Here is a 14,540-nt window from a genome sequence, read left to right on the forward strand (position 1 = left end):
CCAGCACTGGCATTGACCACGCTTGACCAGTTAGCCTTCCTTTGATATTGCTGCACCTCTTATGTGTCCACAGCTTACACAGGGTACATCTTATGGTGTTTCTACCTATGCCTTGTGAAATCTATTAACCCATTTTGATTCCATGTAGAGTAAGATCTATTTTCTTAAAATCATTATCATTGTTATTAAATTCCAGATCAACACTAATTAGGTAGACTATAATCCAAGTTATTTTGATAAACCAAAATTGTGGGACAGCTCTGACTCATATTTGTAATTATTTCACTTACACTGGAAATGCTCTCGAAAACAAATCTGTCCTGTTCTTTAAAAATATTCCCAATTTTGTGCCTTGAAGTCAAATACTTCAGTTCACTGCCCACCAACTCTTCAAAAATATTAGACTTCATGCTTCAAATAGAGTTATTTAATTTCTATTCTAAGAATAGTCTGATTAAGGCCACTTTTCCTATAGTGCTGATTTAAATTAAACCCTCATCAGTTTTACAATGTTATAGCAACTTACAACTTTTGTAATATTTCTCCTACTTAGATTTTGGGAATCCTATATATATTTGCTCAGCATGCTAGAAATAGCAGCTAAATCTCACTTGAAAAAAAGTTGGGTAATATAGTCTTAGATAAAAGTATATCTGAATATAAGACAGAATGATAACAGTGGGATTGCCTTTGGTCTTAAGTCACCTCAATGAAGAGCTCAGCCCAGGGTCAAATAACAAGTTAGATTGACGTAATCATATGACAGCTAAGTGGCCAACTCACAGATTTAGTGTAGTACTGATAACTGGTTACAAATTATTGATTATTTGGAAAACAGTAGACTCTAAGGAAATTACACTTGTCTGATTTGTCAAAAAGTAATAAATAGTTCTAGCGATGGTATAGAACTTATTTGAATTGTTAATCCCAGCTGGTTGTCTCATTAAACAAATTGAATCTGTCATCAGATTTCAGTTTCAAACTAAAGCTTCATCACTATCTCTTGATCACTAATTGCTTTAAGAAAAGAAAGTATGTCTTAACTTTTCTTCTTTTTTTTTTTACTATCATTTAAAAAATAATGCTGGATTTTGGAAGAAAGCACCTAATAGAAATACTTCATAATATTTAATTGTATCTCTTTATGTTCTAAGTTCAAATACTACTGAAGTATTGGGGGTTGCTTAAACCACTTATGCCTTCTCCAAAAATGTGATCTTGTGCCTTTGTTAGAAATTTTTGAGTGGCTGTGCGGTAAGTAGCCTGCTTACCAACCACATGGTTCTGAGTTCAGTCCCACTGCGTGGCACCTTGGGCAAGTGTCTTCTACTATAGCTTCAGGCCGACCAAAGCCTTGTGAGTGGATTTGGTAGGCGGAAACTGAAAGAAGCCCGTCGTATATATGTATATATATATATATATATATATGTTTGTGTGTCTGTGTTTATCTCCCCACCATCGCTTGACAACCGATGCTGGTGTGTTTACATCCCCATAACTTAGCGGTTTGTCAAAAAGAGACCGATAGAATAAGTACTAGGCTTACAAAGAATAAATCCTGGGATTGATTAGCTTGACTAAAGGCAGTGCTCCAGCATGGCCGCAGTCAAATGACTGAAACAAGTAAAGAGTAGGAGATTGAAAGAGTTAAATGATGGACTGTTTTGTGGTCTCGAGTTATGTTTTGCGGTCTCAAGTTATGTCCTTTTGCATTCTGAGTTCAAATCTTGCTTAGCCTTTGATTCTTCATGTTTCAAGTACTGAAGTTGATCTAATCAACTTCATCGATCTCTCAAAGTATCTGACATTGTCCCCATTTTAAACTTTATGAGGATAAGTATTGAATCATTATAATGGTGTGGGGGGCAATGCTTTGCAGTATTAGTTACATCCTTTTACATTCTGAATTCAAATTCCTTTCCTCTAGGCTTTTCCTATAGTGTTGAGTTGAACTAAACCTTCACCAGTTTTACAGTGTTATAGCTACTTACAACCTTGTGATATTACTCCTATCTAGATTTCAAGTGAGATTTAGCTGCTATTTCTTGCAGGCTGAACAAATATATACAGGCTTCTCGAAATTTGAGTAGGAACAACATTACAAGGTTGTAAATAGCTATAACACTGTAAAATTGTGTTATACACCATAGGAAAAGTGGGCTTAATCAGACTATCCTTGTGAAACATAATCTAATAGAAATTAAATAGCTTTTCATCTGCCCAGTGTCAATAAAATAAACACTAATCAAGTCCTGGAGTCAACCATACTTTTGCAAAATATGTGATCTTGTGCTTGTATTACAAATAAACTATGATCAGACACTCCAAATTTTGAGGATAGTCTTAGACTGTGCAGAGGTACCTCCATTACTACTGCTGTTAGAGAATTCTCAGTTGATACTTCTTGTAGTTCTGGTCTTTGGAAAATATGAACATCACAATTCTTCACCTGTTTCTGATAAAACTAAGTTCTCATAGCTGTCTTTTAGAAGTCTAGATGTCCACTTTTAAATGTTGAAATCTTATAATACCAAATATAAAGATGTCTGACTTTCCTGTTTAAACAGGACACAAACTTACTGACACTCAGCCACTTAATACACTTCACTTAAACAAACCCTCTTAAAATTCACATATTCATGCACACACAACATGTGCATCTTTTCACACATACAAACACACACACTCTCTCTCTCTCTCTCTCTTATATATATATATATATATATATATATATATATATATATATATATATATATATATATATATATACAGGGTGCGGTGAATAAACTGTTGTCTAAATTACGCACAAATGAAAATAACACTGACATCTCATTTAAAAAAATATATTTACCAAAATTACATAAAAATATCTTGAAATACTAAAGAATAAATCTATTCAATGAAATCGCCATTGGCTTCAACCATGGCCTCCAGACAACTTCGGAATCTCCTGCAACTCTTCTGGACAGTCTCCTTGTTTAAGTTGGTGAATGCAGCCATAATCCTTCCTTTCAGTTCATCTTTGGTGTTACAAGGAGTTTTGTTGATCTCTTGCTCAATTGCACCCCGCACATAATCAAGGGGATTGCAGTTAGGTGGCCAGATGTTAGGGGTGATGTGGTTACATATATTGTCTGACAGCCATGACTGGGTTCTCCTGCTTGTGTGGCATGGTGCAGAGTCCAGCATCCCCCATCTTGACCCAGGACAGCACTACCTCCTCCAGGCACTTGATGTAGGCTTCCGTGTTGAGTCTAAGGCCATATGGGAAGATGAATGGGGCATAACGTCACCATCGTTAGTGATCACTCCAAACACCATGATATTGACTGGATGTTTGATTTTTATCGCTCTTGGTACATGTCCTCAGATTGACACCCAAACACTCTGAAATATTTGTATTGGAGCTTGTGGTGCAAATGACAAGCAGTTCAGCATGTTTGGTTGGAAGGGAAGCTTGAGTTTATTCAAAAGCTTCATAGCACTGTCTTTGTTCTTGTCCTTGATGGCTTGGGATAAAAATTGGCCCTTTCTCATCTTGTAGGAGGAATACCGAATGTCTTCATGCATTATCTGCTGTTAAGAAACTCAGATGCTCCCATGTCCCTGGCGATGAACCTGAGTGACTAGGAGGGATCGTTGTCAATCATGGCCGAGATCTCACTAACAAATTCAGAAATTCTTTTCTTATCAGAACGATCAGAGTGAGTTTTCCGAGCTGCCGTAGACTCATCCAACTCTTTCCGAATCGTCTGCACTGTCCTCAGATTGACACTCAAACACTCTGAAATGTTCATTTTGGAGCTTCTGGTGCAAATGCCTAGCAGTACTGCATGTTTTGTTTCCAAATTTCTGGCTGAGTGAATTGCATCATGGTACTGTTTTTTTCACATACCATTCCCAACTGAACCTACTATACTGACAATGTGCATGCACAAATATAAAATGGCGATAATTTACCCATCGCACCCTGTATTCTTTTATTCCTTTAATTGCTTCAGTCATTTGACTGTGGCCATGCTGGAGCACCACCTTTAGTCAAACAATTTGACCCCAAGACTTATTTCTTGTAAGCCTAGTAGTTATTATATCGGTCTCTTTTACGGAGACGTAAACAGACCAACATTGGTTGTCAAACAATGGTGGGGGGGGGGGACAAATACAGACAAACATAAATATGACGGGCTTCTTTCAGTTTCCATCTACCAAATCCACTCACAAGGCTTAGGTCAGCCCAAGGTTATAGTAGAAGACACTTGCCCTAGGTGCCATGCAGTGGGACTGAACCCAAAACCATGTGGCTGGGAAGCAAACTTTTTACCACACAGCCACTCCTGCACCTATATATATACATATATATTTATTGTACCCCTGAAATCTACAAGTTTTTTTTCAATCTCTCTCTGTTTATTTTCCCTTATTCCTTTCTGTTGAAGTGCATAGGCTTGAAACATAAAAGATTTTTCATTTTCCCGGGCATCAAACTCATACACTTGTTTGTTGTTCATACACTTGTCTTTGTCTTTTGTTTTTCTATAAATTTCAGCTATATATATATATATATATCTCCCAACATGTGCTTATATATACATACACACATTCAGAACATGTGCTTGTATACACACACATGCATGCATACTGAGACCATGTACTTATCACACACACACAAATCCAATTGTAACATAGATTACACAGGCTGAGATTATTGTAAATTTCTTATGTAGATATGTGTAGGAGTTTTTCAAGGATGGCATTTTATTTTATTTTTATTTTATCTTCTTTTTTTTATCTTAGAATTCTTTCCATTTATTATTTCAAGTAATAATTTTATTTATTTAAACTAAAACTCTAAGATTTTGCTCAACTTTACTGAAAAAAAAATCAAACATTCTTTTATTCTTTGACTTGCTTCAGTCATTTGGCTGGGGCCATGCTGGAGCACCACCTTTTAGTCAAAGAAATTGACTCCTGGACTTATTCTGTGTAAGCCTGATATTTATTCTATTGGCCTCTTCTGCTGAACTGGTAAGTTACGGGGGCGTAAACACACTAACATCGGTTGTCAAGCAATGGTGGAGGGGGGACAAGCACAGACACAAAGACACACACATAATTATATACATATATATCCAACAGGCTTCTTTCAGTTTCTGTCATCCAAATCCACTCACAAGGCTTTGATCGGCCCATGGCTATAGTAGACGACACTTGCTCAAGGTGCCATGCAGTGGAACTGAACCTGAAACCATGTGGTTGAGAAGCAAGCTTCTTACCACACAGCCATGCCTGTGCCTATATATATGATTCTATAATATTTTTTAAGTGGTTAGTATCGATGTGATGTGTGTGCATATGACTTGCATGCACACACACACACACACACACACACACACACACACACACACACACACACACACACACACACACACACACACACACACACTGAACTGCAAAAGAAATGCAATTTTTTCAAATGTCATTTTTATATGGTAAATTCTGAAAATTTATTTCGGGGATGTAAGTGTAAAGATTCCAAGACATGCTGGTTTATGGTCGAAACCCAAATTGCAGATAACCTTTTAACTTTCCCTGAAATGAGATGCCGAAACACAGCATAATTGTCATGAAAACCAAAATGCACGTGCATCTCATGGAAGTTATGGGTATAGAAATCAACATGAACCACGTTCCTGGCATTCATGATTTGGATGCCTCAGGTATGACCCCCGATTGTCAGCAGTGCAGATAGAACAAGCTATCAGCCGATTGCAAGCAGTGCATCATGCTCTGGTTGTTATGAAATCTTACAATGTCCATTTCAGCACCATCTATCGTCAGCAACAGCGATGCAACACCACCAACAGCACTGCAGACTGTGCCTTCAGAGGCCGCCTCCTGGTGACCACGCCCAGGCAGGACCACTTCATCCACCTGCAATATCTCCATGATTGCTTCAGACTGGCCAGCGTGACAGCTCGTGAGACCATTGGCACTGGACAGCGACGGCACGATACAATGTTGACTGGTCGCTAACAACCTGCATTGCCATTGTCTTGCTCAAGGGCCTATCCTCACTGCCTGCCACCACCAGGCACAATTACAGTGGGCTACACAGCACCGACATTGGTGGCATCAACAATGGAACTCAATAGTCTTCTCTAACAAGAGCCAGTACTGCATTTCCACCTTGGATGGCATAATGAGGGTATGGCATAGGAGGGGTGAACACTACAGAGACACATGTGTCATGGACAGAGACATGTGGGGTGGCCAAAGCATCATGGTTTGGGGTGCTATAGGCCTGAATCAGAGAATTGGGCCCCCATATGTTCTAAAATGTTGGTGCAGGCAGAGGGAATGGTATGACAGTGCAGTGCTACATTGACCAAATCCTAAGACCTCACTTTGTGCCCTTCTATGTGCGTCACCATAGTCACGTGTTCCAACAGTTCAGGGTCACCATGGACTTCCTACATCAGCACAACATCAGAACCATGCTGTGGCTGGCTCTCAGTCCAAATTTGAACCCAATTGAACACCTGCGGGATGAAATCCAGAGATGGCTGAACCAGGTGGTCCCAAGGCCGACAATCCATAAAGTTATTGGTATTATGATGGATATTCAGCCATAGAAACTCATTCACAGCAGACACTGAAATATTCTGCAGTCTTCAGATCTGTTGGATCTTGTTGATCTGTCCAACCAATACAAAGCTTGAAAGATGGATGTTAGAAGATGTTGATGATAATGACACCGTAAGGCTTGTGAGAATTCTTTAGTCTTGCAGAGGACATGATGACCCCTCTAATGTTAGTGTCCCACTATAATGCACCCAGTATGTTGCATAATGTGGTTGGCTAATGAACAAAAACAAAATACAATCAACCTGACTCTTTAGCCTTACCAAGGATGTGACAACCTCAACAGTGCTGGTGTCATGATAAACTGCACCTAATAGACTCTCTAAAGTGCTGAGCTAATGAACCGAAACAGCATTGGATCGAGAGCATTCTTTAATCTTGCAAAACACAACCACCTCTCTAGCGCTGGTATCATAATAAGATATGCCCAGTATACTCTGTAAAGTAGTTGGTCTAGGAAGGGCTTCCAACATTAGAAACTGTACTGAAAGTAAAATGTATGAATGAGATAAATTCCTCTAACCTATCTAGGAGGGCAGCAACTGATTCAAATTCTGACAACCTGTCTTCTTTCTAGTATGGAAATCAGATTTAACATTATGAGGATGATAATAATGAATCATATGAAGGAGAGATATGTATTGTTGATTTAAAATTTGTTTGTGTGTATATAAAACAAATTGAAGAAAAAAAATACGACACTCAGACAGGACTTGAACTTCATATCTACCAGGTGTCTGTAATAAGAACATGGTTCAAGGTCTGTTAATAGTTTGTTCATTTTTGAACTAAAATTTGTAGTTAGATATAAACAATGTTAATGCTTTTTATATTTAAAATATTCACTAAAGAAATGCAAAAGGAGCTGATTGAGCATCATCAGCAAAGTGTAGCCTCGCTATAATAACTTGCCGAAGTGATGTAGGAAATAAATCTCTCAGTAAATATACAGACATGCACATTTGTTGGTATAGAAAAATAGAATTTTTTTTTAATGAGTGAAAAACCTGCTACATCAAAACCTGCTACATCAAAACCTGCTACATCAAAACCTGCTACATCAACAGCTTTCACATCTAAGAATTGAATGTCATTGTCTTGAATGGGTTATACTGTTTTTCTCTTAAAGCTAGAGATAATCACCGTCAAAGTTTTGACATTAATTTATCCATGCTGACATGGGTCAGCTTCGTCTGCAACTGAGCATATATTTATTTATGTCAGTCCCGTGTAATCTCATTTCTGAGACCTAACATTCTCAACTCTGGCTTTACTAAATCTTCTTCAGTCTATTTCTACCTCAAGTGCCAGTTACAATCAATTTATTACAGCATTTCTTCATTTATCAAATGTTATTCATTTAACACTAGCCATACCAGTGCGGCTGTTTCTCCTACACACCTCAATCAATACTTTTTAATTAGACATCAGGAAACCTCTAATTAAATACTGCAAAGCTCTATAAGTATATATAACTATATGATGATGAAATTGTACAGTTAGAGGAGCAAAATTAACAACATTCAGCATGTGTATGTATCTTGTGGCCTGTTGTGTTTTTCTGTTTTGGTAATTAATATTTTCTCTATCATATTCTGCTATGTATCTGTCTTCAATCATTCACTATGCTAGTTTTCGGTTTCATATTACACTTGATACAACTTTAAAATTCTGTTTCTAAATTTGCCAGACACTTAATTATTTAGGTTGTGTTCACATTTTTAAAATTTTATATCAAATTAATATTTTTGCCTTTGGACTTCTAGTTGTTTTTGATGACTTGTACACATTTCTTTATTTACTTTTAGTTTAGTCAGCTCTTGTAACTATCTTCTTTACCCAGGGTCAGATTAAATCCAACTGATGACTAAACACAGCTCAGTGACATAAGTATTGAATGTTAAATAATACATTAAAAAATGTTTTCTTGAGGTCAGACTTCATGACTAAATTAACTATAACCTGGTTTCCAATTTTATTCATTTAGTTCTGAATAACTGTAATCAATGTAAGCAAATTAATACAGGAAAAAATGCAAATTTTCCGCACTTTTAAATTTACCATATATAGACCATGGAAAAACTAGAGTTGAAAAACCTCATAAGCACATATTTATTGTTTTATGGGTAATTTGAGCCTACTCCCACTTTAATTGCTTCTTTAATCATCTATTTCATGATACAGTTACTTTATATGTCACAATATATGGATATACTGGTAAAATTTCAACTTTGTTTTCGAACATAACATAGTCATTTCACTATTTTTATGGGTTTCTTAAATCCTTGTTTTTGCCACAATTAATTTTAATAGTCTTTTTTATTTATTTATTTATTAAAAATCTATTCCCCTACAAACTAGCTGTTTGTACTTTAATAAGCCAGTATATATTACTTAACTACTATAATTACTACAAGTATTTACAGCTCCACATTCTGTTTGCTTTACAATGGTACAGTATAGTGCTGTTGTTTTTATTTTATGATTTGTTATATATATCAGGAGTGGCTGTGTGGTAAGTAGCTTCCTTACCAACCACATGGCTCCAGGTTCAGTCCCACTGTGTGGCACCTTGGGCAAGTGTCTTCTACTATAGTCTCAGGCCGACCAAAGCCTTGTGAGTGGATTTGGTAGACGAAAACTGAAAGAAGCCCCCACCATCGCTTGACAGCCAATATTGGTGTGTTTATGTCCCCATAACTTAGTGGTTTAACAAAAGAGACCGATACAATAGGTACTAGGCTTACAAAAAATAAATCCTGGGATCGATTTGTTTGACTAAAGGTGGTGCTCCAGCATGGGCGCAGTCAAATGACTGAAACAAATAAAAAAATAAAAAATGAATAAAAGACATATATATATATATATATATATATATATATATATATATATATATATATATATATCCAACCACAGAACAATGACTGACAGAATGTCAATTTCAGCAATGATTTACCCCAGAACAAGACATGCTGAGATAGACATAGCATTTCATTTGCTGCACTAACAACAGTTTTAGATCAGACTAAAAATGTCAAATGTAATTTTTTGTTTGTTTTATCTTATTGTTATATGTCTTTAATAATGTTACTAAATCAAGGATATTCAACCCTAAATATTACCTCTAAGTAGCAGATGGCATAAAATATACCATAAAAATCATAAACTAGATGTAGAGAATCTTTGATGTTAAGGCCACACAGTACAATTTGGAACATTAGTTGTATCCTATCGATGTTTTGTTTATAGATCTTAAATCTACCTTCATTCATGTTTTATTCTATATTGGTATACTGGTTGAGGACAACAATCTATAATGTATATTGAAAAGAGTATAAATGATATTTGAGCATTCACATATCAAATCAAAAACCATTTTGCTTTTGTTTGTTTGTTTTTGTTTTTAATCAACTAATTAGTATGAAATATTACTATTGCATCATTATTAGGTTCTTAAGCAAGTTGCAAGACAACTTACACTTTAATGTCATTTTGATTGTGAACTGTATTAAACAAATAAATGACTATTTATAGAATTTTTCATGCATTCTAAGTGCTAATATCTTACAAAGCTTCATTTAAAATTAGTTCTATGACATGAATCGAGTGGGACAGAAACTCTGAATAAGAATGGACTCAGATTGCAAACAACACGTCTAATTCAAACCAGCATGGAAAGTTAGCATAAATATGGTGATGATGACAATAATGATATGTATATGTGTGTGTGTGTGTGTGTGTGTGTGTGTGTGTGTGTGTGTGTGTATTCTCAACTCTCTGCTGAGTTGATGAAGAATCCATTTTAGGCCTTCTTCAGTGACGGTTTCTTATACCCCTAATTTATAATATATACTATAGTTTCTCATATTCAATCTATGCTAGTGTGGAGAAATGGACATTAAATGGTGATGATGATATATATTCTCTGAACCGACTCAGCATGAAGTAACTTCATATTCTATATAGAACCTCCAAACTAAGAGAAAATAGCAGTAATTGAAAAGAATATTTCATTGGGATATCTTGTTTTATGGAATGATGATACTCTCTTTTTGGTCACTAGTGATGTACTCCATCCTCTCCTCTTACCCTCCTCTCTTCCTCTTACCCTCCTCTCTTCCTCTTACCCTCCTCTCTCCTCTTCTCTCTCTTCTCTCTCTCCTCTTCTCTCTTTCCTCTTCTCTCTCTCCTTCTCTTCTCTCTCTCTTCTCCCTCTCTCCTCTTCTTCTCTCTCCTCTCCCTCTCTCCTTTCATCCCTCTCTTTTTCGTCCCTCCCTCTCTCTCATTCCCCTTCTCTTGTTACTTTGGTTGATATCATTATCATGAAGAATTTAAATTCTAATTATTTGATTGTCCTTTCCTTTAATCATTGCAAGTACAATCCCCCTGATTCAATGCTCCTAGCATCAAGCTATATATGTCTTCTATAATTCTTATCAGCTATAACTACAGAAAATGTTACATTGAGTTCTTTGTTTCCTGATCCTAAACAAACAATACATTTGTAGCATCACTTTACATGAACATATTTCAGAATGGTTTTTCGTTCATCATCTATAATACAACTAGTTTAAAAGAATCAATTTATTAACTTAGCAAAATAATACCTTTCATTTTCTTCTCTTTTAAAGATACTCTTAATTACATTTTATGCCCCAAAAGTCTAAGTGAAAAAATTACAATTAGTGAAATATGATCTTTGGATGTTAAGTCTCACGGAGGCAATGACAAATGACTCTGAGTTTTAGTGATTTTCTGTGCTTGAGAAGACACATCAATCTAAATGAATTGTAGTCGTTGCCAGTGACATGCAAGAGGCATCCCTATGGAGTGGTTGGCATTAGGAAGGGCATCCAGCCATAGAAACCAAGCCAAAACAGACCAGAGCCTAGTGCAGCTCTCTGGCTTACCAGTTCCAGTCAAACTGCCTAACCCATGCCAGCATGCAAACAGATGTTAAATGACGATGATGCTAGTCTTTTGTTTTTGTAAGTACCAATGTAATCAAAACTGCATAATTTTGCTTTAAATCTGAATATATTTTAATTTTTCTATTTCAGGTTACCTGAAGGGCTAGCTTTAATCCCAATCATTGTTTATTTTCCTTTTGGTTTTCTTCTTGCTGTTGTCCGATTCTTTATTGGTTTGCAAACTCTTTTAGTATCATGCATCTTACCAAAGTTTTCACCAGTGCGTAGGTAAGTCTGGCTATTATAATCCTATTTATACACAGTAACTTGGGGTAGTTGTATTGGTTCTCAACTTCAAGCACGCAAGTGCTGCAATAATGATTGTACTCATGTTAGACACAATTAGCCTGCTTCTGCAAAATAACATTTAGTAGTCATTTTTATATCTTGAATACTGTATGAAGACCATTATATATACATTTGTGTATATATCATTTGTACAGTTCCTTGTCAGTTATAGAGCTGCATAAGTAAATGAAATGCCAAGTCAAAAAGTTAGCTTCTATTGGTTCCATCACCAGGTCCTTTGATTTTAAAATGTTCATAGATATGTACCCCATAGTGGAACTGGTAACAGTTAGGATGAATATTCATTAAAGTGCTATATTTAAGAGATGAGGAATTGTGTACATTATTTACATTCGACGGATATTTGTTTTCATCTTGTTTGCTGTTAACACAACGTTTCAGCTGATATACCCTCCAGCCTTCTTCAGGTGTCTTGGGGAAATTTCGAACCTGGGTTCTCATTCCTAAGGTATTTTTCGATGTTATTATTGTTCAGGTCACTGCTTGGAATCGAACTCAGAATTTTGGGGTTAGTAGCCCATACACTTAACCACTATGCCATATGCCCATGGGCATATGGCATAGTGGTTAAGAGCGCAGGCTACTAACCCCAAGATTCTGAGTTTGATTCCAAGCAGTGACCTGAACAATAATTATAATAATAATAATAACATCGAAAAGTACCTTAGGAATGAGAATCCAGGTTCGAAATTTCCCCAAGACACCTGAAGAAGGCTGGAGGCTATATCAGCCGAAATGTTGTGTTAACAACAAACAAGATGAGGAGAAATATCCGTCGAATGTAAATAATGAATATTTTGATTTATCTATTATTCACTTAAATCCCTCAAAATTGGAATTAAGCACTAGCTCCTATGGGGCTCTTAAAGACTTATGTTTACATATCAGAATTATTTTCTTATTTACTCTCAGATTAAAAGAAACGAAGAAACCTTTTTGTCAATGATCTTTTTGCTTTTATTTTTGACATCTGAATTATATTAAAATTTTGTGTATCTAATTGTATTTTCTTTGAATTTCATTGTCAATAGCTTTATTCTGCGTGTAATGTGTGCAGTACTTGGTTTCATAGTAATTGTTGACGAACACAAACGAAGAGATGAAAAAGCCAAAGTGATTGTTACCAACCACGTTTCGTCGTTTGATCACTTCACAACAGCTTTAGTCTATCCCAGTCTGCTTGTACGTATTTCTCTGTTTTACTTTGTTTTAGTGGGGAAAGGAGCAAGACTATGGTGGTTTGGGGATATATATATATATATATATATATATATATATATCATATGGTTGCTGTGAAAGAGTCCTTCATTTGTAGAGGTAAGATATGCCAATAAAAACTTAGGTTGATACAGGTAGAGTATCTTCTTAGGCCTCAGATATGAGATCAGAGTTGATACATTTTCCAAACCTTTCAACCCTTATTGAAACTATCCTTTACTCGGCTGTAGCTGGTTATTCAACAACAATGGCAATTTTATATATATTTTTTAACAGTGCATGTCTTTAGCTGTTCAGATTAGCTTTGAACAAATACCCTGCTGATTGCTCACATTTTCTGTCCATCTGAGTTGTTTTGTTTAAAGATTATACTTTTATTATAAAGCTGTTGTTGCAATTTTCCAAAATGCTGACATTAGAATTAATACAGCTTAGTGAGTATGTTACTGGATTAGCAGCACATTAGATTTTTGTTGTGTATTTGAGCAATATACTAAATTTATTTACTTCATGTCAGGGAAACTAGAGCTAATCACGAGAGTTCATTACCAAATATAATCTAAGCGTCACAGACGTTGAGACATAATTTTGGCATAGTTTATGACAAATGTTGCTAGTTAAAATTTAAGATCCAATTCAGTCAAACAATATACATGAGTATTATTGTTTATATAATTTTGGTATTTATAAAAGGACTTATTTCGTTCTAAGTGCATTTCCCAAGATTACTAGAAACTAGCAGAACCCATGGAAATTCCACAGTTTATAAATGTTCATATTTTTATTTTGATGCATAAATTTAAAACTCTTATTACATTGTTTCATTATGTCTTTAATGTTGTTCCATAGTTAAGATTGTTAAATGCATAACATGTGACAAGTAGAATAATATTGATTTTATGGCATAAATTCTTTAGTATACCACTTCATTCTTTTCTATATTTCTTCTGGCTTTAGTCTTCCTATTGCTGTTGACTTAAAAGACCTAGATTCAATATCTGTTTTTGTTTTGTTATTTTCTATGTTTTATTTGGGTTTCTTAAGTTCCTATCATTGGAATTGACTAATTGTTATCTCTCCACAATCATGAAGAGGTTTATTTTCTGTGGTCTCCATCCTCCGGTATATCAGTAACTACTCTCTCAAGTCTTCATCACATCAGTTTTAAATGGCATACCTGTTATTTTATGAGAATGAGCAAAAGAGATACCAGCTCATTGTAGGTAGAGAGCCACAACAACAGGTTAGCAGTTTGAGGAGTAATGGAGGAAGGTTTAAAATAGATAGAAAGTTAGTAGAAATGCAATATTTTTATTTCTTTATTTGTAGCTATCAATAAGTGTGGTGATGTGTTTGGCAACCTGACAGTTTACTCGTCAACTATTACAGTCTTAAGAAAGG

The 14,540-nt window shown here is 35.7% G+C and overlaps 1 protein-coding gene across 2 annotated transcripts in view; it reads left to right on the forward strand.

The window, feature by feature from the left end:
- LOC106872977 (lipid droplet-regulating VLDL assembly factor AUP1) overlaps positions 1-14,540 on the forward strand; it is a 46,453-nt gene that overhangs the window by 9,538 nt on the left and 22,375 nt on the right. Inside the window, exons 1-3 of one of the 2 annotated variants that reach the window (XM_052965706.2) lie at positions 8,094-8,211; positions 11,703-11,840; positions 12,953-13,103. In XM_052965706.2, the coding sequence (XP_052821666.1) occupies positions 8,171-8,211; positions 11,703-11,840; positions 12,953-13,103 (330 nt within the window). In that variant the 5' untranslated portion in view covers positions 8,094-8,170. Of the gene's footprint in view, positions 1-8,093; positions 8,212-11,702; positions 11,841-12,952; positions 13,104-14,540 lie in introns of those variants that run through there. The other variant, XM_014920164.3, reaches the window with a different exon arrangement.

This window comes from Octopus bimaculoides, chromosome 2 (assembly GCF_046866305.1).
Source record: "Octopus bimaculoides isolate indiv1 chromosome 2, ASM4686630v1, whole genome shotgun sequence".
Classification (NCBI taxonomy): domain Eukaryota; kingdom Metazoa; phylum Mollusca; class Cephalopoda; order Octopoda; family Octopodidae; genus Octopus; species Octopus bimaculoides.